The 27,812-nt window shown below is 48.1% G+C and overlaps 1 protein-coding gene and 2 long non-coding RNA genes across 4 annotated transcripts; 2 read left to right on the top strand and 1 right to left on the bottom strand.

Moving 5' to 3' along the window:
- Window positions 1–1,158: 1,158 nt before the first annotated feature.
- Mfsd2a (MFSD2 lysolipid transporter A, lysophospholipid) lies at window positions 1,159–13,512 on the bottom strand. Of its 2 annotated transcripts, none has more exons than XM_027937480.2 (14): window positions 13,340–13,512; window positions 11,759–11,890; window positions 9,948–10,072; window positions 5,782–5,905; window positions 5,608–5,686; window positions 5,007–5,164; window positions 4,455–4,545; window positions 4,210–4,331; window positions 3,916–3,999; window positions 3,385–3,468; window positions 3,177–3,289; window positions 2,602–2,745; window positions 2,330–2,506; window positions 1,159–1,623 (listed from the first exon to the last, which is right to left on the bottom strand). In XM_027937480.2, exons 1-14 carry the CDS (start codon window positions 13,430–13,432, stop codon window positions 1,560–1,562), a joined length of 1,590 nt encoding a protein of 529 aa, XP_027793281.1. In that variant the 5' UTR covers window positions 13,433–13,512; the 3' UTR covers window positions 1,159–1,559. The 2 variants fall into 2 exon arrangements, with proteins under 2 accessions (XP_027793281.1, XP_027793282.1); XM_027937481.3 differs by having other exon boundaries at window positions 13,346–13,512.
- Window positions 8,861–10,517, top strand: LOC114094349 (uncharacterized). Its single transcript, XR_003583013.2, has 2 exons — window positions 8,861–8,951; window positions 9,865–10,517. It is a non-coding gene; the product is annotated as an uncharacterized lncRNA (long non-coding RNA).
- A 196-nt stretch (window positions 13,513–13,708) lies between the features above and the next one.
- LOC114094471 (uncharacterized) lies at window positions 13,709–19,261 on the top strand. Its single transcript, XR_003583032.2, has 3 exons — window positions 13,709–13,876; window positions 18,430–18,588; window positions 18,902–19,261. It is a non-coding gene; the product is annotated as an uncharacterized lncRNA (long non-coding RNA).
- Window positions 19,262–27,812: the final 8,551 nt, after the last annotated feature.

Genomic DNA, 27,812 nt, shown 5'->3' with positions numbered 1-27,812 from the left:
CATACTGTCAATCAGCCTGGACTGAAGTATCAACTTATCCTCTTACCACCACTGTCTGGTGATCTTGGGCAAGTTACTTAACTTCCTTGTGTCAGCATTTCCTTATCTGTAAAATGAGCATAATAATAGTAACTTCCTTATAGGGAAGTTGTGGAGACCAACTGAATTAATATTTGTGAACACATAACAGTGCCTGTTAGTAATCCTTCATGGAATTTATAAAAGCAACTTGGCAAAACTTCATCAGCAACAATGGAACCCCACATTCAAGGCAAAAACCAAGCCTGAAGAGTCTCAAATAAATGAAGCCCACAAAGCAGAAATGCTATCTGTGAAATAATGAGGTTGAACTGGTTACTCCTGATCCTGCCAGCTTTATTTCCCTGTCATTTTGGAACTTGGCCTATGTGTGTGAGAGCCAGTGGTGTGCTGAGCAATCCTACCAGCTTGTAGAAGCCAACTGGTAAATGTTCAGAAATTTGGCAAGATGGTACAACTTTGGGTAACTTGAATTGGCTATGGTATGAGTATTCACACCAAAGAAATGGGATAAGTGCTACAAGTAAGCCTTCCCTATCCCCCTGCTCCCCACCAGAGGCAGGACCCTTCCTTATCTGACACTTACCCCTAGCCAGGTCCATCCTCCCCCCTTCAACACTGGTGATAATAATGTGGGAGAAGAATGACAGGTCTTCAGGGCCTCAGTCACAGTCTATACCAGCACAGTCAGTCTCGCAGGCTCAGGCACACAGAGACCAACCATTTGTCTGCCAGTCCTTTGGTCATCATCAGACACAGGGGAGTAAAGAGTGCTAGGTAAGGTCCTGGAGTCACACAGAGCTGGGATGGAGTTCCAGTTGGATTGCTCTTGGCTGTGTGAAGTTAGCCACATCCCCTTCTATGATGAAGCTCTGTTTTCTTATTTTTAAAATGGGGGCAGACTTGACCTGGCCGTTTTGAGGGTTAAATGAGCATACCACTGAAGTGCATACAATGGCCTCCCCACTGAGCAAGTATTCAGCAAATGTTAGCCAAAGCTGTCATCGCACCCCAGACACATTCTGCCTACTCAGTGGTACCTGAGGCTTATGGTACTCTCTATCTGTTGGCACAGAAGGGCTTGTTGAGTGGTCAAGGATGCAGACAGAAACAGGCATCTCAGTTTTTCAGCTTTTATGAAAATTAATAACATTAATAGCTCACAGACATATACAAACACACACATTGCTATGTACATGGTCATTAAGTTATTAATTAGTCTCTGTATAAAACATCTCTACATTAGTGTTCCGGGCTAGGCCCGATCAGTCCTTCGCATATTCACAGTAGCAGTCCCAGGGCTTGGCCCTGTGGGAGGGCAGAGAGGAGGCCGGAGGCTGCAGACTGGCCAGCCCCATGGTGGGTAAGATGTCCTGGTCTGCTCACTCTCCAGTCTTCAGTCCGTATTCTGGCATCTGGAGACCAGTTTTCAGTGAGTGGGCAAGCAGGTCCTGGTCCTCGTGTGGCCTGGTGACCCAGACCCTCTCCATGGTGACTTTTAGCAGGCAACACAGCAGGCCCTAGAGGATGCTGGCCAGCTCTGTGGAGTCTGTGTCAGAATAGCCTGAGCTGCTGGCTTCATCCCTGCAAGAAAAAGCCACAAGAGATAGGATGGAGGAAGCCTCTTGTCCCACGCCCACGGACACCTGCCTCTTTCTGCAGCAATCTTGGCCCTATAGTAAAAGCCACAGGGAAACTACAGATAGTTTGCTTACTCCCTCTTTCAGCCCAGAAACTTCTGGTTCCTCTATTTGCTATTCTTATTGTACATGGGGCACCACAAGCCCCAGGATATATACTCTGGTCCTGGCTGGCTTATAGGCAGAATGACTCACTTTATACTACCCTCTGGGTTTGAGTCAAACTCCAGGTCCTGCATGCTAGGAGAGCAGCAGAGTACAGGTTGTGGTCAGGACATATATGAGGCTCAAAGCCAAGCTCCACCCCTTAGCCACTGGGCCCTTCACTCTTCCTGGTTAAGTCTTAGGTTTTTTATCAGCACAATGAAAATCATAAAAATCTAGGACACCAAACATTGTTGGAAGAACCTGGGAGATCATGAACACACACTCCTAAAACACAAGCTCCTCAAGGGTGAGGATTTGGCTTTGTTTTGTTAACTAGAACAAAGCTGGCACCTAGGAGTAGTTGTTGAGTGAATAAATGTAAAGCCACTCAGTGCACTGCTAGCACAAAGCTAAGTGTTGGAGCTGTCGAGGAAAGGTGTACAGAGATTAAGTGTGGATTTAGCCACAGAGGATTAGACTGAATGGCATCTCTCCTCTCTCACCGCAGAGCCTGCAGGGCCTTCTTATTCTGCCGCCGCTTCTCCTCATCAATGGGATACAGCTTGAAGAGCAACAGGCCCAGCAGGATGAGGACTATAGGAGCCATGGTCACCAACATTTTCAGTGTAAACTTGACACTTGCCGGCTGTGAGCACCCTCGTGTCTTGTACCCAGCAAAGCTGTGGAACCCAGAGGGCAGGGGATTGGTAAAGATGCAGCTTTTGGGGTCTGGCTTTGCTTTGCCCTGCCCACCCCACGTTCCCACTCCGCTCACTCGAGACTGAGGGTGGAGATACCCAGTGAGACTCCAGAGGCAAACTTGGTGAAAAAAACATAGAAGGAGAAGAAGATGGGCTCAGTGCCATGGGAGTGAGGCTGCTTCAGGTGGAAGTCGTCAATGACATCAGGCAACATGGACCTGTGCAGAGTGGGTAATGGCAACCATGAGGACCCCACCAACCACTAGCTGCCAGGACCCCGCTAGCCAGTATGGCCCCTGTGTCAATAAGAAGAGGTGGCCTTCTAGGAGCTTGTGGCACCCCACAGCTCCAAGGAGCTTGTGGCACCTTCATGTGAATAAGGTTTCTTTCCCCCAAGATGAAGGAGTCCCAATCTGGATGCTTGGCCTGGAAAATGGAGTGCAAGCTAGATTTCAGCTCCTTTTCTCACCGTGTGACGGTGCTCTTGCAAGTACACAAACTGTACAACTCTAAGACATGGATCCACCCCAACTTGAACCCATAGAATGGTCTATATTAGGAGAAGCCCCCAGAGAATTTTCCCCAAGGAGCTTCAGAACTGGAATGAGAAGGCTGGGGAACAGACCCAGCTAAATGTGAATACACCTACCAGGGTAATAGGAAGGCAGCTGCCACACTGATGCCGGCTGCGATAGCCACCACATACGTGACGATTAGGTTACTCTCCATAAGGGCCACCAAGATGAGAAATGGCACTGCTGACTAGGGGAGGTAGTGTGATAAGATGAGTCAGCTGGGAGGCCCCCCACCAGTAACCCCCAACTCAATCTAGGTCCTATCCCTAGAGCCCCACTCACTGAGATCCCAACGTATACAGCTGTCTTCTTGCCAAACCGGGTTAGGAACCACTGCCAGATGGGAATGGTAAATGTGGCAGAAAGCTGTGGACAGAAAAAGTGGGTGAGGTAGGCAAGTTAGAACCATGGAACCCCTCCTGCCCTTCCCAGGTGCCCAAAGGCGTTCCCAGCCCTGCCAAAGAACAGCTAGATGACATCATCCAGGCAGTGAGAAAGTGAACAGGCATGCCTAACGGCTCCTGGGGAGCTGAAGGAGGTCCTTCTCCTGCCTTCTCACACCTCTAAGCACAAAGTTACAGAGCTCTTGACCTCTATACCTTTGCTTTTGTTGTGCTCTCTAAATACCCAACTGCAAACTCCTGCCTAAGCAACTGTAGGTCAGCTCCAAATGAATATTCCAAGAAGTTTCCCTCACCCCTTTCTGACCATGGACCAGTCTGAAAACATCTTCTGACTATCCAAAGAACTATCCCACACAGCCTAAGCCATGTCAGCCCAGGCTGCCTGCCCCGCCTCAAGCCCTGCACTCACCATGATGGCCAGCAGTAGGTTCTGGAATTCATTGCGGAAGCCCAAGGTGTAGGTGCAAAACAAGGCAAAGTTCCCCTCCACCAGCTGAGGAATGGGGCGGGGCAGGGCAAGGAAATGCAAGGAAGGAAGTAACAATGGGGCTGAGCCTCCCCAAGTCATTTCCCACACCCCACAAACCTCAGTCCATGCCCTCCTCATTCCATCAGTCCATCAGCTTCATCACATCCTGCGTCCTCTCCAACCCCACTCCCATTGCACCCCCCTTTCAGGCTAAGCACATCAGGCCCCACTCACCATGAAAGCCAGAGAGGTAAAGAGGAAGCCAGCAATGAGCTTGATATATGGCCCATGGCTCATGACCTGGCGGAGGCCCCGGAAAAAGGACATCGGCTCAGCCTGCTGGGTCTCATAGGGTTCTGGGGACCAGAGGGGACAGTGAGGAGGAAGCAGAGAACCCTCCCAAAGCCTGAGTGCCAGCCAGAATGACATAGCCACTCTGCGCTGGGGCCTGAACCTCTTCCCAGCTGGGACCCTCTTACCTCTCTGCTCCCGTACGCCCAGGGTCAGGATGACAGCACAGATGACATAAATAGAGGCAATGACCCCTGCTGCCAGCAGGTATGCATTTTGCTATAAAGGGGTGAAGACGACATACAGAGACTGTCAGTCTAATCTCATTCCAGCAGCCCCATTCAATGATCTTGGGCCAGTCCCTTTTCCTCTGGGTGCCTCACTGTCTCCATCTGTGAAACAGGAGAAGCATCCTGGGCCTGCTATTGCTCTCCATGACTGGGCAAAGTTTGAAAGTACAAAATGTTAAGAAGTCAGGCTCTGGGCAAAGAAAGCTGAGAGCCCACAGTTCAAATCTTCCCAAATCTCTGCAATCACCAATTCTACAACCGTAGGCAAATTGTTCAGCCTCTCTCTCTAAGCTTCATTTTCCTTATCAGCATTTTGGGCATAGTCATAATTATGTATATCAAATGCCCAACAATTAATAAATACTAACTATTATTACTAATTTTAGGATGACTACAAAGCATCTCACTGTCCCCCATCTTCCCCAAACCCTGCCATGCCAGGGGTCTCACCGTTTCTCTGAGTGAGGTGGTGCTGTATGTGCGATTGGCACTTTCTGAAGCCACTGCAGAGCCATTGAGGTACTGGAGACAAGGTGCATTTGCTTGGCCCACAATTTGCCCCTGGATCGCCGTGCCCAGCACTGTGCCCAGCACCTCCACAGTCATCCCTGGGCAGTGAAAAGAGTCTTTTGGAGGGCCTCATGGCTTGTGGGCCCAGAGAGGAAGGTCAGACAGATGGGACATCGAGATCCAGGTATGGTGGATCCAAGGGGCAGGGCAGATGGCACCTTGGCCTATATTCATGGCCTGCTCTGTGTGACCTTAGGTTAGTCCTTGCGTCTTTCTGGGTCTCACCTGAGCAATAAGGGGACTGAATTGTTTTCAACATGGTTTCGTGGGGTGGGGATATAGCTCAGTGATACAGCATCTGCTTAGCATGTATGAGGCCCTGGGTTCAATTCCGAGAACCACAATAAACAAACAAACAAAAAAGATGGCTTCACACCCATGCCCAAGAGCAGAACAACAGCCTGGACATGCAAGGAAGGGTCTAGGAGTACAGAGGCCAGGGATCCCCAGGTGGGGTCAGGTGGGCTGAGGAGACACTTACGATAGGCAGTGGCAGAGTCCCTCTCGCTCTGCTCAGTGCTGATGAACATGGTGAGGGCTGAGTAGGGAACGTGGAAACACTGGCATGAAAGAGAGGCCCTTGGCCAGTCAGACAGATGGACAAATGTGGAACCTAGGGACTGCCCTCACCCAGGTCCCCAGGGGCACAACTCACCGTGACTAGAGTCTCAAAGAGGCAATAGAAAAGCAGGTACCAAAGCTCTTGGCCCTGTGGGAAGTCAGGCACAAACCAGATGAGGAAGTAGGTGATGATGGCCAGGGGTGTGGAGAAGATGATCCTGAGGAAGGGGAGGGTCTAAGTGGAGGCTGGAGGCCAGAACCCCAGGAGTCAGGTTCTGTAGGTACCTGCTGGGAAGGAAGTTCCTCCCGCTAAACCCACCTACCCAGCCTCTGGGAAGAGGCTGAAGGCCAAGACAGTAAGCGCAGAATGGAATGGGGCCCCTGGACTGCAATGAGACCAAGACTTCAGGGCAGGGAAAAGGAGCAACCCCAGCAAATGTGTGTTTTTACATGTGTACATGTATCGTCTGTACACACAGGGAAGCTGGGGTGGGGTGGGGTGGGAGAAGCCAACTCCGGGTGAAAGAATATGAAGGAGCCACCTGGGAGGAATGGACCTCATGACATAAGTATACATGTACACGTGAGTCCTACCCATATGTCACCTTAGACTTCAGGATGGATTGACTTCACAGCATCAGCATAGAAAGGGAGCAGAGTACAAAGGTTAAGAGAAAGATCTTAGAAGTCTCACTTCTGGGACTCAACTCTGGTTTTACCAATTAACTATAAAAACTTAGTCTTGGATATCCAAGCCTGGTGGCAAATAACTATAATCCCAGCATCTTGAGCTGCTGAGGGGGGAGGATTGCAAGTCCAAGGCCAGCCTCAGCAGCCTTACAATGCCCTAAGCCCTAACTTAACGAGACCCTATCCCAGAATAAAAATTAAAAAGGGCTGGTGATGTGGCTAAGTGGTTAAGTGCCCCTGGATTCAATCCTTAATACCAAACAAACAACAAACAAAAACAACAACAACAACAACAAAAAACCTTAGTCTTGGGTTAGTTATTTAACCTCTATGAGACTCATTTCCTCATGTGTAAAATGAGAATAAAAAAATAGCACATGCCTTACGTCGAACATTTACCTGAATACTTAATAAGTGCCAATTATGTACCAGGTGCTATTCTAATTGCTCAGGATATATTAGTGAACAAAAATATTAAAAAAGAAAGAAAGAAAGAAAACATTGTCCTGATAGGCACAGTGATACATGTCTGTAATTCTAGCTATTCAAAAGATTGAGGCAGGAGGATCACAAGTTTGAGGCCAGCCTCAGCAACTTAGGGAGACCCTGTCTCAAAATAAAAAATAAAAATGGCTAGAGATAGCTCAGTGGTAGAGCATTCTTGGGTTCAATCTCCAGTACTCCTCCTCCCCAAAAATGCCCTTATGATTGTAGTTGATCAACAACAACAACAAAAACCCACAAAATTAAAATTTCATATATATATATATAAAATTCAGCCTTCAAAAGAAATGAAATTCTGATATATACTATAAAATGGATGAACTCTAAGGACATTAAACTAAGTGAAATAAGCCAGTTGCAAAAAGGCGACTATTGTATAATTTAACTTATGTAAGGTAAGCCAACTTTATAGAGACAGAAAATGGAATGAGAGTTAGCAGGAGCTAGGAGAAAGGCAGAATGGAGATTATTGTAATGGGTACAGAGTTTCTATCTAAGAAGATAAAAAGAACTGGAGGTGGAGGTGGTGATAGCTAACCAAGATGTGAATGTAAACTTAATGTCACTTTATACTTAAAAATAGTTGTAATGATTAATGATGATGTTATGTTGCATATATTTTCTCACAGTTTTTAAAAACATGATAGAAGGTGATAAGAGATAAGGAGAAAAGAGTAAAGCAGCCAGGTGTAGTGGTGCACCCTTGAAATCCCAGTGGCTTGGGAGGCTGAGGCAGGAAGATGGAGAGTTCAAAGCCAGCCTTAGCAATTTAGTGAGGCCCTAGGCAACTAAGCAAGACCCTGTCTCTAACTAAAATTCAAAACAGAGGTGGAGAGTGGCTCAGTGGTTGAGTAGCCCTGTGTTCAACTTCCAATACCCCCCCCCAAAAAAAAAGTAAAGCAGACTACAGAGAATTAGAAGTAAGAATGGGGGTGCATTTCACAACACGTAGACAGCACAGGTCCCACTGAGAAGGCAATGACTATGTGGACTGAATAGAACTAGGGAGTGAGCCTTGCAGGCATCTGAGGCAAAGCTGGGCTGGACAAGGGAAAATCAGTGCAAAGGTCCTCAGGCAGGAACGTGCCTGATAAGATTGAGGAACAGTGAGCGCTAGAGTTCAGTGAGCAAGGGAGATGAAATTAGGAGATAAGCTCAGAGAGGAAATTGGACATCTTAGGAGCCATGGGAAGGACTTAGGTTCTACTTCATAGGGTTGAAGTAGTCTTGAGACTTAAAATAAGTTGGCATGAAAATGTAGAGCAGTTCTTGGGACATTGTGTACAGTGATCACATGAGGGAAGCTAGCAGGAGCCGCCTTGGGAGAAGTAGTACAGGCCATGACCAGGGGGCTTAAAAGTGCACCAGAGGTCCAGCCTGCTGCATCTTGGCCTTTCCACATGTCCCTGCTGACACCTGTCTCTAATAGGGTGCCTTGGCAACTCCAGGGAAAGTAAACCTCAAAGTCTGTCTGGTTTGAAGAAGAGGATTTAAGTACAGGTTTAGAGGAGGGCTGCCCCCAGGCTTGGAAGGAGAGGAAGTCCTACAGTTTACACACCCTGCTTCTTCCTACACTGAAAAGAAAGGGGTGCTGCAGACCTTTGAGTTTGCATTCAAACATGCACAAAGACACCTGCTAAAGCAGAAAGCAACCTATAGGGCCCCCAGTGACTTTTCCAAGCTGGCTGCATATCTGCCCAGCAAGGCCTCAGATCCTGCCTCCTATAGGGTGGGTCCTCTGGGTGCTCCGCCTCCTCTAACCATCCCAAATCCACGTGTCTCCTTAGAGAGCAAGGGCTCCCTAGGAGCCTTCCTTGACATGCCATCCTTGGCTCATAAGCAGATGAATAGAACAGCGCTGCCCTGCCCGAGGAACCCAATGTGACTGGGAGTAAACCCTGCAGTTTCTGTGCTTCGGTCCGGGCAGCCTGGCCTAGCAGCTTCCTCTCATTGGCTGAGCCTCATGAGGCGATGTGGCAGCAGGGCCCCGCCTTCCACTGGCTGCCAGGAGATGGGCGCAAGGCCAAGTCTCACGGCTGGCGATTGGGGAGCCCCGAGCAGCCTGCTCAGGTAAGACAGGCCATCCTGCCCTCTACCCTGAAGTCAGGATCAAAGGCTCCAACCTGGGCTTTTGCCAGGGGTTGGCAGGATTGAGTGGGTGGGGGGCCTCGTGGGAAAGGAAGCTGTGGGGATGCAGGGGCTGTGGGAAGAGCTTTGAAGGCCGGAGACCAGGTATGGGCGCCCCTGGGGCAGGAAGGCGCCCACTTGAGCTTGGATGGGCTGGAGATGAAAGGGGTATGCCCCCCCCACGCCCTGAAGCAGGATGTCCTGGAGGGAACCAGAGCCCCGGCTTGGCCTTGTCTTGTATGTCTCCCTCGCTGTCTGATCTATGGCAACCGCCTCCTCCCACCTTGCTCCACAGCCTGAGTTTGAGTAGTACAGGCTTTATACCAAGGGAAAAAGTAGTTCATATCATCCAAAGCACCAGAGGTTATGGATCTGCTACCCCATTCCAATATAGCCCTCAACCCCTGCCTCACAAGGAGCCACCCTGAAGGAGGGCCAAGTTACATATCACTTAATATGTGCCAGGTAGTCTGCTGAGTGCTTTACACATTAAAAACCATTTAGCCCTCACCACAACCCTGTGAGAAGTTCCTTATCCCCATTTTACAGATGAAGAAACTTGAGGCTCAGAGATGTTCACCTGCTCAAGATTGCACAACTGTTAAGTAGCGAAGTTGGGATTCAAACCCAGGCAGGCTAGCTCAACTGTTCTAGAGCAGTAGCTCTGCCACTATGGAAGTGACTGAGTGGGAGAAGTCAGAATTCCAGCCTGGGCTGAGGGAAGCTGCCATGCCTGGTACTTTGCCTAGTCTGGGAATGAACAGGCTAGGCATTTCAGTGGCCGTGTATGGGGTAGCTGAAGCCTCAAATGGGTTTCAACACCACTTTTATATCATTCCTTCTCCTCACCCCCCAGCCTGTGACAAGAGATGAAAGGACCAAGGGAAATATGCCAGAAGATTCGTCTTCTGCTACCTCGAAGGAGCCTCTTCCACTCACCAGGGCATGAGGCGGCCTAGGCGGGTCCAAGAAGATTTGCTAATGCAGAAGCCCACCAGAGGATCAGTGAAGGCATCCCAGGCTCGACCCACGAACAGGATGATGGAAGCAGGGAAAGGGTTCACCTGGAAGGGGGAAGAGGGAAAGAGACAACTCCGTCATTCTTTGATTCGCCTCAGTCCTAACTGCAAAACAGGGACTCCCTCCCTGCCTCAGCCAGGCCTTAAGCCCCTATGCTGCTCCCATATGCACCTTCAACATCTTCATTTTCCTTATTAATAATGACAATAGTGGACCTGGGGGTATAACTCAATGGTAGATTACTTGCCTAGCATGTGTGAAGCCCTGGGTTCCATCCCCAGGGGAAAAAAATGACAATAGCATTTCTCTGATAACAGTAGCTCTGTGTACTCCCTTAGAAGCTTTCCTGGATCTATTTCCTCCCCTTTGCTGCCCTTGAAAATACTCCTATCAAGTAGAATGAATCCAAAATCATTTCCTTCCCTCCCTTTCACATCCCTGAGACTCTGACCACCTGAAATCAGAATTAACATTCACTGGGTATACACAGTGGATCTCAGTTTTTCCATCTGTATAATGGGAGTTACTATCTCTATTGTAGAGGGTCAAGCTCTATCTTGGATGAGGAAGGAGTCTATAGAAGCTTTTTATTTAATTTTATTTTTTTAATATTTATTTTTTAGTAGCTGGACACAATAGCTTTATTCTATTTATTTATGTGGTACTAAAGATCGAACCCAGGACCTCGCATATGCTAGGTGAGCACTCTACCGCTGAGCCACAACCCCAGCCCTATAGAAGCTTTTTAAAAGGTGGCCCATCTCTACCTATTCAAGCTATCCCTCTGTCCCCAAACAGAATTTAAACGCAGATTCCTTGGACTCCTACTCAACCATCAAGTTATTGGTCTGGGAAGCTGGAAGCCTCTTGCATACCGTAGTCTCTCCAATCTGACCCCCAAGCTCTAACACTTACTACATTTTTATACTTCAACTACAAGTTTCTCATATTTGCACCTCAATTAGGGCCTAGTGCATGGGTGTTGCTCAAAAACTATCTGCTGAGTGAAATCATTTGTCCTTTCTGGGGCTCAGTATTTCTTACCTGAAAATGGATACAACCCAGACACTATGTTTGCCAAGTCAGATGCTACATAGAAAGACACCCAGTGCAGGATCCCTGGTAGCCATGGCTATTTAGCCTCCCACTTTCCCATCCAGACAGGGTGAATTCTCGGGATGCCAGGCTGCTGGCCAAGGCTTCTCAAAGCACAGAGTAGCTCTGCTTCACCCTGAGAATTCCTCTTAATCAAAGCCCCTGTGCACTGGGGAATTCTAACTTAGCCCAGCACGTGAGGGTCCCACTGCCAATGACATGTCTCTGCTCCTCAGGTGAAGGTGGGATATACATCTCCACAAGCCTGGCAACATCCACTGGCCCCTGAGCCAAGCCAGCTGACTTTCTTCCAGCCAGGGACATGGTGTGCCAGTCTCTTCTAAGAACAGCGTCACCAGCGGGTTCCATTCTCCCTCACACCACCGCCTACCCCTCCAAGCTCTATTGCTCTTGCCAGGCAAGGAGGAGTTGCCAGCTATTCTGGGGCAGATAGACTCCCCTCCTTGATACTTTCTAAAGACTTATTTCTCATTCACTGTGACTCTGAGAGACAGCAAAGTAGGAATTTTTAGTCCCAGTTCACAGATGGGGAAAACTAACTGGTCCTACTCAGGGTGCCGAACTTTTCCCACCTCAGGATGCTGGAGGAGCCTTAGAGGGCTCAGGCCACTCACCTGAGCCACGTCCAATAGGTAGATCTGCAGGAAGAACCCTAGAGCACAGCCCGTCACCTGGTAGGGGGCCCCCCCAACAGCGTAGCAAAGTTTGTTGCAAATGGACAACTGCTTCTTCTTCTTTGGCTCCTTCTGGGAAGAGGAGGAAAAATGAAAAGGCTCAAGTTCCTGGCCTCATCCTAGAGGCAGGACCTTTCCTCCAGCCAGCTCTGCCAGGAGGAACAACTCTGCCTTGCCCTGTTCCCACCAAGGAGATTCCACTTCCCATAAGAAGAGAAAGGTATTCTTTATTCTTGGGAACCTGGGGAAAAAAGTCATTCATATTCCTGAAGAAGTCGCCCCTAAGTTTCCCGCCCCCTTCCACCCCAGTCTGAGGAAATCTATCAGCCCATTATCTCTAAATAGCTACTCCCTCCCCTCTTCCCCCAGGCCTCAGCCACTGTTCCTTCCCAAGTTACAGAGGGGGAGCATGTTCCATCAGCAAACCTGTCCCCACCCAACATCAGCTGCCACAACCTGAAAATCCTCTTGCTGCCAAGAGCTGCCTGAGCCCAGCCCAGGCTCCCACTCTGGCTGAGGCCAGGATCCACCTGCCTACTGAGTGAGAGCCCTAGGGGCCCATCCCAGCTGGCTGCAGGCACAGCTGTTCCTTCCATCTGTCCCAGAGCGTCCCTGGTCCCTGTAGGCAACCAGAGCTTCAGGCAAACTCAGGAGTGGTCCTAGCCTCCTGCTCCTAGGGGACCTCGGAGAGTGGCGGAAAGGCCTCTAGGTGCAGAAGTAGGCCCTCTCTGGGTGGGGAACTACGGAGGTTGGGGTTGCCCAGGGAAAGTAGAGATTACTCATACATGGTAACAGCATAATTGCTCACTCAGTTCCTTCCAAGGATCAGCTAATAAAATTTAAAAGAAAAGGCAGTCACCTCCCAAGCAGATATTTATTGCCTAACATCCGTTCCTGGGACAGCCTGGTTTTATTCGGTCGTTAAATAAGTCCATAGGGCAGGGGCTGGGACGGATGGATGATGAGACTGACGCAGAGCACTATGCGCGAACCCCCACACTCAGCCAGAGGAATGCGGCTCCTTTAAGAGCAGAGCCCTTGTTCTTATGAATGAACTTGAGTGGCCCGAGTTAGTTGAGTTGAGGCGCGAGAGTAGGCGGGTGGGGGTGGGGGGGAGGTGGGGGTGAATGAGGAACCAATGAATCCCCTTGGGGGGATTTCCAGGTTTCTGGGGTCTCTCTAACTTTTAGGGCGGAAAATCCGAGCCGCTCGGCACAGAAGAACCAAAACCGGCTAAGCAGAGCCCGGCACCACAAGAAGCTGTCAGCAGGGCCCTCCGCCGACAAGGAAAGTGTTTAGGCAAAAGTGGGCGCCGGTGCCTACAGATCCTCTCCATCACGTTCTGGCCCGGGGCATTACCTGGTTTCGGGGCTCCCCCAGCGTCTCCTAATTCTAGGCCCGCCTGGCCCCAGATAATCCCTTGTTTCCCAGAATCAGGCCTAACCTCCGACGCCCCCGCATCCCGTCTTGGCCTGCCCACCACCTCTTGCCTCCCTCCCACTCGGGGTACTGGGCCCTCACCTTCACCTGGGCCGGGCGTTCACCCGCTTGGAGAATGCCGGTGGGCAGCAGCCCCGCCGCGGAGCCGCTCTCGGCGCCCTCTCCTTTGGCCATGACCCGCGGGCCACGCCGTCTGGGACCGGCACGCCGGGATGCTCCTCTGCTCCTCGGGCCACCTAGTAAACCCACAGGCAGGCGAGGGAAGCACTCCCTGCACGCCCCCTCCGCGCCTCTTAAACGTTCGGCCCTGCCCTTTCAGATCCGGCCAATCCCTGAGCCCCGCTGCCCCACCTCCAGCCAATCCCCGCGCCTGCCGGCCCTCCCGCCAGCCCCTCCCGCCCGGCGGCGCCTTGCCACTGAGCCACGTTCTCAAAGCCCCGGAACCGGCATCCGGCTGCGCGCTGTCCTCATAACCTAGGGAAGTCTGCGGGACCCACCTGGCACGCCCGAGAAAACTGAGGCCCAAGGCTGAAAGTGACCTGCCCGAGGTTCCCCAGAGTGAGTTCTCCCTGAGTCGAGCAGCCAACCCATAACTTCTAACCTCCAGACCTAGGAAAGGTAGGGGCTTGGAGGTCCACTGCCCCTTTTAAAATCGGAAGTGAGATCGCGTCTCTCTCTCTCTCCCTCAGACTTGAAGGATTTAGGCTGTCCCTTTCCCTACCGATGTCCCTCTTTTAGTTCCCAGAGATCGACCATTTCTTCTTCCTGACTTTGGCATCATGGGGACCTTCGTGAAGGGACAGAAAAATGAGGCAACCTGGTGTCTGCCCCTGCTGGCAGGGAGCTCCCTAGCTATAGAGTCTAGTAAGGTAACAGCGGCCTTTTATGGATAGCTTCCTCCAAGCTTAACATGATCTCATTCGGCCCTCACAACCACCATATGAGGGTGGTACTATTATTAACCCCATTTTACAGCCGAGGAAAGGGAGATTCAAAAAAGGGGAACAGCTGTTATGTGGCAGAGCCGGGCCTGGAAGGTTTTGTCTGATTCGTAGTCTTTGCTCTTAATAACCCTATTCTGTCCCTTTTAGCATAATTACAGAAGGCTGAATGGGGTACATGTGCCTCCCCAACAAGAAACCTTGGGAGATTAAAAGCTATAAAGACACTCTGGCTTGAAACTATCGGGATAGGTTTTCAGAAAGAAAGTGTAGAGCAGTCTGGCCCTTGAAACAAGATGGGAGGACATTATCTAGTACAGAAGCCTGGCACAGATGCCCATTCACTTTCCAGGTACTCAGGATACCTGGTGGAGGCCAGTTCTGATTAGTGAAGGGACTGCTGGACTCTCAAAGGCCACTCACCCATGTTCATGTAGTTATTTTTATCAGGCTGTTTGGTTTATTTGTGTTTTCCCTTTCTTTCTTTAAATCTCTGGTTGCAGGGAGGAGAGATAAGATTCCAGGATGGCCACACTAAGCTCCTTTGTGTGTCCTAGAGACCCCAGTTGGGCATGCAGTTCTTGGTCACTGTTGAGCAAAAGTGAGTGGAAGTGAAACACTTGAATACCATGAAAAGGGCATGCACAGGCCCCCACAACTCCACCAAGAGCCCTATGACACTGTTCTGTCTCCCATTCCTTCTCTGGGCTTGAGATGTCCACGGTGGACTCTATGAACCCTTGTGCCCTAAAAATCTCCATTCCCTTAGAATCACATCATTTCACAAGTGATCTGGATTCCACTGCCAGATCATGATCTCCTTGAAGGTAGGAACTACATCTTTTCCACTTCTATATCCCACTAAATAGTTTGATGCCCCTGGCTCTTTGTAGGACATTAACAAATATGTGTGAAGTGAATGAATGTTCATATCTCAGGTGCAAGCACAAGAGGTGCCCATTTGGAAAAGCCTCAGTTTCCTCCATGCACTAGATGTGTGGTTGATCCTGGATAACTCAATTAACCTCCCAGTGTGTAAGGTGGGGACTTTAACAGGACCTAATAGGATTGCTTAGGGGATGGAACAAGAAAATGCACAGGAAGCATTTAACACTAGTGCCTGGGAGCTGAGGCTGGCCTGGTCCCCCTCCTGGCCTGATTCCAGTCTGTCAGTGTAGCAACGCAAGATTCCAGATATGGCCTGACTAGGCCAGCACAATAGGCCTATTATTTCCCCCAGTCTGGACACGACACATTGTTAATGCAGCCTAAGACTGCTGGGCTTCAGAGCCTTTCTCTCCCATGATTAGTTCCCATCAGGTTGTGGTCAACTAAATCATTCAGATCCTTTTCACCGGAGCTGGGGTCAAGTTAGGTCTCTCCCCCATCCTCTGCTTTGTGTAATATCGTCAAGTTCACAGCAGAACAATGTCATCTTGCTTATCCCAAGCTGTGGAAACTGTTTTGAAGGCTGGCTCTATTGCCCAGTGTTTTCTCACTCCAAATTTAGATCCAGGCTGCCCCTTGCAACTTCAACTCCACCTTCCATATTCTTGGTCAGAATAGAGCCCCGTACACACCACTAGAAATACTCATTCACCATTTACTAAATCAGGGCACAGTTAATTCAATAACTCTCAGTTATCAAGCACCCACTGTATGCTGGGCCAGCATTGTACTAAGTACTTTTGCCTTATGTAGATCATCATGTTTACTCCTTAAAACACCACTGGGGACTGGTCCCATTCTGTAGATGATAAACCTAAAACTAAGAGAAGAGAAGCAGGGATTATATTTTACAAACCTATTTTACGGCCCCCTTTTTCTTATGATGAGCTTCGTGGTTGTCTTTCAGGTGCCTACAATCCTGACCATTTGACACATTGGGCCCATTGGACATTTTCCTTCCCACCTGCTTACCCCCATACCGTCAGGCCTGGAGCCCAAGGGACTTTGTTGAGGCTCTAGTCTATAGCAGGCAGATGGCATCCTCTGTAGCTTGGTTAGCTTCAAGAGCCTGGAGCAGAAACCTGGGCCCATTCTGTGCAGCAACATTTTCTCCATCTAGGACAGCAGCGAAAACAAGGGCTTCTCCCTGAGAGGCAAACAGCTCCCCACTCTGTGGTGGGACCACACTTTCTGGGCCTAGTCCAGCCTCACAGCCAAGGACAAGCGAACTGAAGAGCTCCCCTGCTTGCTCTCCACCTGTCTGCTCCCTCACAGGGCATGAAGTCCCACCTAGTATCCTCCTTTACATACTCTAGCATACTCTTCAGAGGGCCACCCGGGAGGCTACTGGGCCTCATGAGCTTCCTGGAAGGCAGAGAAGCAGTGTTAAGTGCAAAGATCCCAGAGACGATTACCTGGCTTCAGACCTCGTCTTTATCATTGCATTTTACTCTTGGGCAAATAATGAATCTCTTTCAGCCTCAGTTTCCCCATCTGCCAAATGGGGATAATAATTGTACCTATCTTCTAGGGTTGGCATGAGAATTAAGTGGAGCACTCAGTGTGCTTGACATGAAGTAAGCACTTAAAAATGTTTATTGTTATCATTATCATTGTTTGGGCAAAAATTCATCAAGTAAGACCATTCAGGCCAGAGGTAAGAAAATTTGCTTATAAATGATTAGGGGCTAGATATATGTCTGGCGACTCAAGATGGTACAGTGGGCTGATGCCAGGGCAGGATTACCAGGTGGAGCTGTTGCAGAGTTGATGCTAGGATATTGTTGCTGAGTGAAAGTTGTTGATGGATTGCCATAGTTGCTGGGTGGAGTAGCTTTCAATCTGTTATCCAGTGGTAAGATCTTTCCAGTCACTACCTGGCAGAACTACTACCCTGACTTCTATAGAAAAGGGGCCAAGCCCATACTTTGAAACATGAGTGTCTCAGCAGCCACTAGCAAATTTTTTCATCCAGGGTGGTGGTGCTCCAAGAGAATAGCCAAGTTGAAGAAATTAGGGTTGTGCAGGCCCAGAGCAAGGGCTTCCTGGAATAGCTGCTGTGATGGCAATGCCTTGGCCTATTCCCCATCTTGTCTCTTTGTTTGCCCTTTTGGGAGGAGGTAGGGCAGAAGGGTCCCAAGAGAGGTTCTTTGAGGGCCCTTCAAGTCACTTGAGGCTGCCAGTTCCTGTCTAGATCATATTGATTGGGTAATTGTGAAGCAGGAGAGGCCTCAGGACTGATCCGTCTCTCAGGAGTCTATAGACCATGCCACAGAGAGGCCTCCTTTGCTGGCTTTGAGCTGGGTGATGGGCCTGACCTCTGAGCCTCAGTTCTCTCAGAGATGAGGGGTATGGAGAGTGCTCAGAGATTCTTTGGGACAGCTGGTACTCCTCCACACACACTGCCTGTCACCAATCAGTGTCTCAGGGTCTTTAAGTCCTAGCCTTTTTCAAGTTTAAGGTCCTTTTCCCCAGAAGAAAGAAAGAGCCCTTACTCTGTGCTGAGAAGATGTAAGAATGACCAAGTGGAAGAAGCTGGATGATGTCAGCTTTGGCTCGAAGAGCTACGCTTCTGAGGCCATGGGACAGCATGTAAGAAGGCCTAGTGGCTCAACCACGCTACTAGGTGGCCTCAGGGACCTTTACATCATAGAAGATCCTTGAGCAAGAGTAAAGACAGAGCCTGACCTTGGTGGAGAGGACAGAGACTGATGTCTGAGTAATGCCTCTCTTTTCGTAGCTGGCCAAAACTGTGCCCTCCTCCTGCTCATACTATGTTCCTGCAAGGAGGCCATGCCTTAGCCTGCTGGCCTTGACCATCTCAGAGTTGAAGAGTCTCATGGGTCAGTTCAACAGGTGCAGATCTTCTTGGATACCTCCTAGAGTCCTGTCTCCACTTTGGGCTTCCTTTTTATCCATCTGAACACACACATGAAAGAATATCAGGCAACCCAGTGCTGTATGAAATCTGCTTTCCACCCCCACTATGTCAAGTCAGCACCTCCAGCTTCTCATGATTATGCTGTGATCTCGTGCTGATCGAGAGCAAGAGATAATGGCATAGCTGGGAACTAGAGTCCACCTTGTCAAGTCTGAATCCAGTTCTGTCTCTGGCTATCTGTGTGACTTTGGGCAAGTCACAACTTCTCTGAGCATCATCTATCTGATCTGTAGCAATGCCTTATGGTGTTATCCTGATGATCTGATGAGAGGATGTGTATGTACAAAACAGGTGATAGTTTCTTTCTTTTTTTTTTTTTTAATCTTTTCCCTGATTGGCAGGATGTATGCCTTTGATTAACAGATACCGAGAAAACAAATTTCTTGCTATGTTCTGAGATTCAACAAGTAAGCAGAATTGAGAACACCAAATTCTGTTTGAGGGGCAGAGGTCTAAGAAGGCTTCATAGAGGAGGTGATGATGGAGCCGGGCCGTATCAGGTAAGTAGGAGTTCCTGAGATAGACAAGGGTGTGTGAGGCAAAGGGAGCACCATAGGCATGCAGGTGTGATGGAGGTTGGTGTGCCCCAGACCAGCGAGCAGCTTGGGCTGGCGGGGCTTTTGCTGGATAAGAATCAGCACTGTGAGGTTGAGATGGAAGGAAGCCTTGCACCCTCCTCCTGAAGAGGGTGGGAGCCATGGAAGGGACTGAGCAGAGCAGTGAAATGACTACATCTGCGTTTTCTAAAGAAGACATTGCCATTTGTCATCTTCAGAGTTGATCCCTCACTGGTCCCCTCTGATCCAATCACAGGTGAATTTTCGAAAAACCAAATCTGGCCGAGTGTGGTGGCTCATGCCAGTAATCCCAGCAGCTCAGGAGGCTGAGGCAGGAAGATCGAGAGTTCAAAGCCAGCCTCAGCAAAACCCGAGGCACTAAACAACTCAGTGAGACCCTATCTCTAAATAAAATACAAAAAATAGGGCTTGGATTTGGTTCAGTAGTCAAGTGCCCCTGAGTTCAATCCCTGGTACAAAAAAAACAAACAAACAAACAAACAAAAAAACCTGACCATTTTATCCCCCCGTTTAAAATCATTTATTGAACAAATTATTTTTATTGAACAAATTGTTTTATTTAATAAATGATGGATTAAAGAATAAATGGATGGAGCTAGGGTTGTGGCTCAGTGGTAGTGCGCTTGCCTAGGATGTGTGATGCACTGGGTTCGTTTCTCAGCACCACATACAAATAAATAAAGGTCCATCAACTACTAAAAATTATTAAAAAAAAAAAAAAAGAATAAATGGATGGAGAGACTATTTGTAATAGTCCTTTCCTCTGTTTCTGGGTCTATAAGTCTAAATAAAGGATAACCTAATATCCTTTCTGGGTGCAATGAAACCAAAGAAGGGAAAGGATTTACCCAAGCCCACACAGCAAGTTAATAGCAGAAGGATTCTGCTTCCTGTCCCACTGGGATTCTGACGGGCAGCTGTAGCAGAGAAAACCCCAAGACATTTTGCCTGGTTTCTGAACCCCATTATGGATCCTCCAAAATAAGAGTAGGAATACCATCTATCCTACCCCTCTTCCCCTTCCCCAAACATCAGCTCCTTGTCTTCTCCTGCTAGAAGGGATGGGATCTGAAATTCCCTCTCTTCAGCTTGTAGCCTTGGCCTATTCTTTTGGGGCTAACTCTAGAAAGAACAACAAGGAACTACGAAGCTCTGGGCTGGATATAGAGTTCTAGGCCACACTGACTGTTAAACTGGATTTTGAGTTCTGGAGCTAAGTGTTAAGTTCTAGGCTTTGGGTTGGGTTCTGAGCTGGACTCTGGGCTGTCCTGGGTCTAGATTTTGGGCTTCACTTTGATCTGAATTCTGGTCCCTGACTCTATGAGCTGGGCTTTAAGTCTGGGCTTGACTCTAAGATTTGACTCTTTTCTTTGACATAGGCTGGACTTTGGGCCTGTACTGAGTTGTGCTCTGAGTTCTGTCTGGGTTCTGGGCTCTGAACCTGGACTAGGATTGGGCTGTTCTGGGCTCTGAGTTCTAAGTTCTAGACTGTGTTATATGCACTGAAATGGCTTTGAGCTCTGGTGTCTGAATCTAAGCTTTTGAGCTGAGCTGGGTTCTAAACCTTAACCAGTAAGCTGTCTTCTCTGAACTCAGGACTCTGGGCTTATGTTGGATGGGAGTGGGAAAGGTATCACAGAGGAGAGTCACAGCTTCTGGAGCTTCTCTTCACCCTACTTGTCTTCCTGGAGACTCTCAACATTGCTCCCTCCTAGGAGAGCAGGCCCTAGGAAAGGTAGTAGGTTCCTTGAGCTGCCCAAGGATTTCCTTGGTCACTAAGAACAAGTGGGAGGTGAAGGGTAGGGCAGGTGACACTTGGGAGTATCCTCAGGTAGCCAGAGGCCATCCTGCATGTTATCAGGACCTTTCCACTAAACAGAGAAGAGCAAGGAAGCCTAGGCACAGCCTATAGCCTGGCTTCTTATGGGACATGGTCAGAGGGAGGCAGCACCCAGGGCCTGGGACTGCATCAAAGGGATGCTCACCCTTACCTTCACCCTAATTCCTTCTCTGAGACTTTGTCCTACCCTGGGACTTGAAGCTCTCCATCTCCAGAAGAACCTGAACCTCTGCTGGATCCACATCACTTACCCTGACTGCTTCCTCTCCTCCAAAGGACCACTCCATATTTTGTTCCCTTCAAGGTCCCCTTCCTCTCTCCCACATCTGCTCCAGGGCCTCCTGCCCAGCAGGATTCCTCACACTGTTGGTTTTGAGCAGGGCCTGATGCTTTTTCCTACAAATCCATCTACCCAAATATGGCCTGGGACAAGCTAACCTCCTTCTTAGTCTCTCTCCTGAGGTCCAGTGAATGTGGTGAACTTCACTGAAGAGCAGGAATTCCTGTAGGGAAATACAACTAGAAGAAATAATTCCAAATTGTACCTGTCACATAACTACCCAAGGGGAGAGACCATCAAAATTTGTTAAACTATTTCACAGGATGTCCCCTTATGAGTTCACTTTGTTCCTAACTTTGTTCCTAACTTTATTCCCCTGTCTCAGATCCTTTTTCCCTAAACACCCAGAAAGAAACCACCTTTTCACCTCCCTACAGGGAAAACCTCCATCAGGTTTGCAGGACACCTCATCCAGATAAGCCACCTGGGATAGGATCAACAGGATAAGAAACAGTCTAATGTTTTCCAAAGTCTAAATACTTAGTCTAGAATAGCAAGAGGACAGAGGGAAACAGGCTTCAGCCAACAGCCTGGGGGAGGTATGGCCATTTTGATTCTTGAAATCTTGTCCCTTTAGAGTCTTTATATCAATGAGAAGTGACAAGCTATGCCTCCTCCTCATTGTTCTGACTTGGACTTTTGAAGTAAATGGGGATGATGGTGGGGTGGTTAAAAGCAGAACACACATACACACACACACACACACACACACACCTACAAAAGTGTTTATTCTCAGCAGCAATATTTAAATCCATACCGAGGAAGAGAGGCCTTTTCTAAAGGCCCTCTAATCTGTTCCCTGCCTATGGTAGCACTAATGCTCAAAAAAGAATTTTTTTTTTCTCTTTTCCCCAGTGTTGGGGATTGAACTCAGGGCCTTGCATATACTAGGGAAGTGCTCTAAAACTGAGCTAAGCCTCTGTTCCTCAAACTATATTTTAGAGCAGAGTGAGAGCCTCTCATTACATCCGCCTACTTCCATGCTGTACCCCTGGACCATGCATATAAAAATAGGCCTGGCAAAGAAAATCAGCCCAGAGTGGTCCCCCTGTAAGACCTTTAAACCAATTACTTCCTTCATTTTAGACCAGGTGCAAATTGTGGGATAGGAGGCTGGAATGCTAAGTAGAGCATTCCAGAAGTATGCGGCCTTTGGCTTTCCAAGTATCTCATTCTTTTGTCCTTGTTCCAGTCACCCACTGACTACTGAATTGCCCCTTGCAGGTCTGTTTGTCTTCAAAAAGTTCCAGGGCTGTGAACCTCTGGTGATGCTTACTTTTTGACACATTTCATGGTGGTTCATTCTGTCCCCCCAGCCAGCCTAGGAGCCTCAGTATCCCTCCACTCAAGCCAGCATTCACTGCACCCTGACTGTGTGTCAGCCAGAGTCCTCAAGGAGTTCAGAGTCTGAGAGGGTAAACAGGTAAATAAATCATTACAGTAGGAGTGTGATAAAAACTCTGATAGAGGGAGCCCGGAAAGATAATGGGCAAAGTTGCCACGTTGTACAATGCTGGGAGTCCATATGATTGGTCCTTATTCCAGAGTTGTGCAATGAGATAGCCCTCACCATATGGGAACTCAGAGGAGGCATCTGACCCAGGTTGGAATGTCCGGGCAAGTGTCTTGATTTTTTTTTTTTTAATAAGTTTACCTTTATTTATTTATTTATTTTTAAGAGAGAGTGAGGGGGGGGGAGGGAGAGAGAGAGAGAGAGAACTTTCAACATTTATTTTTTAGTTTTTGGCAGACACAACATCTTTGTTTGTATGTGGTGCTGAGGATCTAACCCGGGCCGCACGCATGCCAGGCGAGCATGCTACCGCTTGAGCCACATCCCCAGCCCTTGATTTTTATTTAATTTATTTATTTTGGTGCCAGGAATTGAACCAGCAACTCACATATGCTAGATAAGCATTCTACCCCTGAGCTACATCCTCAGCCTGAGGGCAAGTTCCTTGAGAAGATCAGCCATTAATTGAGGCTCAAATTTCAAGTTTGCCAGCCATCAGTGGGTTGAAGGGCAATCCAGAAAGAGCAAACTGCCTGTGTAAAGCCACTGGGGGTTGAGGGAACATGTAAAGTGTTGGGAAATATCAGGAAATATATTTTGGCTGATGCACTGGACATATGTGAGAGAATGCCTAGAATTTGTTTGTTAAATGAGTTAATGAATGCAAGGTCTATAATAACAAAAGTCAAGAATCACCACCATTTGTTACCCACTCACTCTACCTCCAGGTCATGTTAAGGGGTTTGTGTGCATTTTCTCATTTGAACTTCACAACCACCCAATGACAAGGATAATCTTGTTATCCTCCTCTCTGCAGTTTAGGAAACTGAAGCTGAGGGAAGTTAATGAACTTGCTGAAGGTCGCAGCACTAATGAACTATTCAGAGCCAGAATGAAAACCTAGATCTCCTGAGCCCTTGACCACTGCTTCCCTCAACATGAGTGTTCTTGACTTTGGGCAGTGGTGGTCTCAGTGCAGACAGGGGGTACCAGCAGCCACATCAGGCCCCCCATGAGCTTTGACAGTGGCAGTGCCCTGGGTGGGTATTGGCATTGACAAGGGCTAGCTCCACTGAAGTCTTGAGTGGGAGAGGGAAATAAGGAGGAACCTCATGAACTAGTTCTCTGTGCATCTGGAAGAAGCCCTTGGGATTCTAGGTGCTCTCCTGGAGGAATCTGAGATCCTACCAAGCCAAAAAAAGTACTATTTGGTGAACTTAATTTTATCCTAGGCACGGTGTAACCTAGTTATACCCTTAAAAATAGTCAAAAGTCAAATTCTCAGCTTGCTCACATCTGATTCCCTCCTACATCACCTGTTTTCCAACCCCATCAGGTCTTCCCATCCTTCAACCATCTTTTCCCAGCCTAGCAGCCCTCCTAATTTCACACCATTTTTTAATTTTTTTTTTTTTTTTTAGTTCTGGGGATTGAACCAAAGGGCACTTTACCACTGAAATACATCTGGGTCCTTTTTAAAAAAGACTGATGAGACCTGTCTCAAAATTTTTTCATGACCTCACTAAAATTTTCTAGGACTTTACCAAGTTGCAGAGTCTGGTCTCAAACTTGTGATCCTTCTGCCTTGACCTCCTTGGGATTACAGGTATATGCTTCTGCACCTGGTTTCACTCCGTCTTTTCCCCTGTGGGGCTGGCATGCCTCTTACTAACACTTTTCCCCACCCTCATCCTGAGTTAAACCTGAATGATTTCTTTCTCTGCTCCTATCCCAAGCCATTACCAGTGACTGGAGGAAGCTGTGGGATTAGATGTGGTCTCAGGGCTCCTCTGTTCTGCAATCCTTGCTGGTCCTTGCCAGCTGGCTGAGGTTTGTGTTTGTTTTATTTTCAGCCTTATCCTAGAACTTTTTCTGATAAACTTAAACTTAAATGATATCAAATTCAGGGGGCCTCCTCTTTTAGTTCTCTTTTCTCTTCACCCCATCCTTTCCCACTACTTTAATGACATTTATACTAATAACCCCAAATCTATAGTTTCATCCATATCTGGATACCTAAATGTGTATTTCATTTTTTTATTCATAAGTAACATTTTTTTATTTTTAAGTATTGTGTTTGTAAGAGGACATAAACCCTGTCCTTGGGAGGTCAGTCTAGTGAGCAGATATAACAAGCAATTAGAATTATAGTACATTTTCAGAGAGAACTGAAGGGACCAGAGAAAAGTTAATCCAGGGAAAGTATATCAGGCCCAGATTTGGTTGTGGATGTCATTATAGCTGAAAATTACTAGTCTAGATGATGGATCCATGATCATCAGAGCTCCTTATGCTTTCCATCTTATTACTTTACCATTCTTTGCCATCCTTAATATACTGTGTCTACCTCATTGTCCCAAAGAATTGTTCAAACTCTAATCATCACATCTGCATTCCAGAAAAGGGTGAAAAATGGCACACTTTCTCTTTAAAATCAGTTTTAAAAACAGCTTCTGGAAGTTGTACAAAACACTTCTGCCTACAAACTGTTGGCTAGCACTTAGTCACATAGCCACACCTAACTACAAGGAATTCTGGAAAATATGCTTTTTATGCCAGGCCAATCATAGGTGCACCTAAAAATCAGAACTCTGCTACTAAGACCAAGCCAGATAATGGATATTAGCCAATAATGAGCATTTTTCAGCCTCAGAAACCATCTTGATAAGCTGACACTTAACTTGAATTTTGAGAGATGACCCGAATTAGCCAGGTAGAAAGGAGTGTTTGTATAGCAGGCTGCAGAGGGCATTGTTGGCAATGCATGTGGTCCAGGGTTTCTGCAGCACGTAGTGTGTCTCCAGGTGTAGCAGGAGGTAGACAGGATCACACTATTTAAAGTTTAATTCTAAATCATGTTCCTTTAGAGATCAGCAACCTGGGTGCAGCTTGGCCCTAGAAGTCCCTAAACTCTCCCCTCTTACAGGCCTTGTGTTCTGGGGGATGTGGATTTGCAGCTGGGCCAAATCCCCTTGGCAAGGAGGCTCTGGAAGCTGTGCAGCTGGACTAGAGTGCTGAGGTAAGAACCTAGGACCGGGCAGTGACTGCAAGGCCATCAGCCCCAGTAGCCTCAGCTGCTGGTCACTGGCAGGGCATTTGTGGGGTACTGAACCCACACGAACTTCCAGCTGTGAGGCCTCCTCCCCAGACACATTGCAGGACTTCCAAAGGTTGTGTTTATTCCCCTGATGTGCTCGCAGACATCAGGGCAGGGCAACCAGCTGGGTGTGGGGCATCTTGCTCTCTGGAGAAATTACCTCAATCCCTTGATCTCAGCTCAGCCCCCACTGTCCTTATCTGTTCCTGCAGCAAGTGAATAATGACCTTGGTACAGGCCACATTGGAGTTCAGCAAGGAATCCCAAATGCTCCAGCACCTGCCCACTGCCTAACAGAGCTCTTCAGTTCACAGTGCCCCCCTGCCCACCCCCACAAGACACATATCACATACAGACCCACAACATAAATTGCTTATACCACATACCCAGTGCCTCGTCTGTCTATACACATACAGTCGTTCTCACACAAAAGTCACAACACATACATGCTACATACAAAGCCCTCCTACTATGCACATCACAGAGACCCAAATATCCTACTGTTGATGTTGCCTGCAGACATATATACAGTATGCACATGGTGTTCTAATATGCCTGTACTCACAATCTACCATGCCATATGTATGCCTTACACATGTCCATCCATAGCCACCCACTCAGAATTCTCCAGTAGGTCATCACACCCAGACCTCCATTGATGTCTGAGAAACAGGGAACAGGGTCCCTGAGGGTTCTTTTTTATTTTCTTTTTATTTTAATTTTTTTTAGTTGTAGATGGACATAATATCTTTATTTTATCTATTTGTTTTTATGTGATGCTGAGGATCGAACCCAATGCCTCACGCATAAGAGGCAAGTGATCTACCATTTAGCCAAAACTCCAACCTCCCTGAGGGTTCTTATCCATAGGAACATTTGCCTTCTGAAATAGAACAGAGACTTAGCGAGGCAGTTGGAGTAGAAAAGAAAGCACCCCATCACCTCAACCCTAATATATTTGCTTATCCCACAGCAAAGAAGGGAGGCTGACCTTTTCCCCACTGCCCCATGAACTGATGATGTTTGTCCAGATATCAGGCACAGGGAGTTCTGGACAGAGAATTTAGTACAATACCTCAGCTCTGTCCCCAGTGCCCAAAATGCCCTAGACCTACAAACTGGAAGCAAAGTTGTGCCAGGCCCACCAATGTCATGGTGGCAGGAGAAGCCCTTATGCAACAGGCAGTGTGAGGTAATCAGGGCACTTACAGGAGCTGACTCAATGGACTTGGAAAGGGTGAAGAGGAAACGTCCCCTTGATAGTTGCCTTTGTGCTAGGCATTGCATTCAGAGCCATGCAGTCTTGTTTCATGTTGATCTCACATCAACTGTTATCCCCATTTTATAAAACGAGAGAACAGGCCCAAAGAGGTGCTCAAAGCCTCATAGACAGTCAATGGGAGGGTCTTGCTTTGAACTCAGGACTCTTGGTTCCCGTAGCACTGATGAGTGCCCTGAGGTGGGATTGGATGCTGCAGCAAGGTGGCTCCAGGCAGGGGTGATAGTTCCAGGCTGTCTGGGCCTCTGTCATAGGTTTCTCCCTCTTTTCCTTCCTCCCTCTGATTGGAAGCATGGAGACAGGAAACTTCTGTCAAAAGTAAAACTGAGGATCAGAGAGAGGGAAACAGTTGGACTGGTCGTGAATTTGGTCCTAGTGCCATAGGCTAAGCCCATATTAGTCTAGGATACTGAACAGACCAGGAGCTAGCGCTAAAGCTTAAGGCAGGTCAGAACTAGAATCAGAGTTAGAGCTGAACCAGGAACTAGACTTAGAGCTGCCACCAGTGCTGGAGCAGATCCAGGCCAGGACAAGGGGCTGAACCCAGACCCAGAGCCAGGAGGAAAAGGGTGGGGATAGAGGAAGGCGCTCCCACCACACATGTACAGAATTCTCCAGTAAGTCAGCTACAGGGCTGGGCAGAAAGGGTGGGACACAGTAGTTCACACTGCATAGGGGAAACAGAGGCACACAAAGCACTTTTTAAATTTTTAAAATTGTAGATGGACACAATACTATTTATTTATTTATTTGTTTGTTTATTTATTTATTTTTATGCAGTGCTAAGGATCAAACCCAGTGTCTCATGTGTGCTAGGCAAGAGCTCTACCACTGAGCTACAGCCCTAGCCCCACACAAAACACTTTAATCTAAGGCCATTAGGCTCTGGCAAAAGGGCCGTCCATGGAGCTAGGCTTAAAGGGTGGCCAGATGAACTGATGTTTGTCCAGATATCAGGCAGAGGGAGTTTCAGGTGGCAAAGGTAGGTAAGAAAGTATGATGGGCAGAGCTGGTGGTGAAAGCAAAGTCCCAGTGGCAAGAAAGCCCAGGCTAGGGCCTATTTAGAGGAGGGTGGGC

This window comes from Marmota flaviventris, chromosome 10, assembly GCF_047511675.1.
Source record: "Marmota flaviventris isolate mMarFla1 chromosome 10, mMarFla1.hap1, whole genome shotgun sequence".
NCBI classification, from domain to species: Eukaryota; Metazoa; Chordata; class Mammalia; order Rodentia; family Sciuridae; genus Marmota; species Marmota flaviventris.
This window is presented reverse-complemented; position numbering and strand designations above follow the sequence as displayed.

Coding starts and splice junctions, on each gene's coding strand:
- Mfsd2a (XM_027937480.2), bottom strand. CDS start 13,432: ATGGCCAAAGGAGAGGGCGCCGAGAGCGGCTCCGCGGCGGGGCTGCTG. Junction 4,332..4,454: donor GGGCGTACGGGAGCAGAGAG/GTAAGAGGGTCC, acceptor TCTGGTCCCCAG/AACCCTATGAGACCCAGCAG. Junction 2,507..2,601: donor ATCTCCACCCTCAGTCTCGA/GTGAGCGGAGTG, acceptor TGGGTTCCACAG/CTTTGCTGGGTACAAGACAC.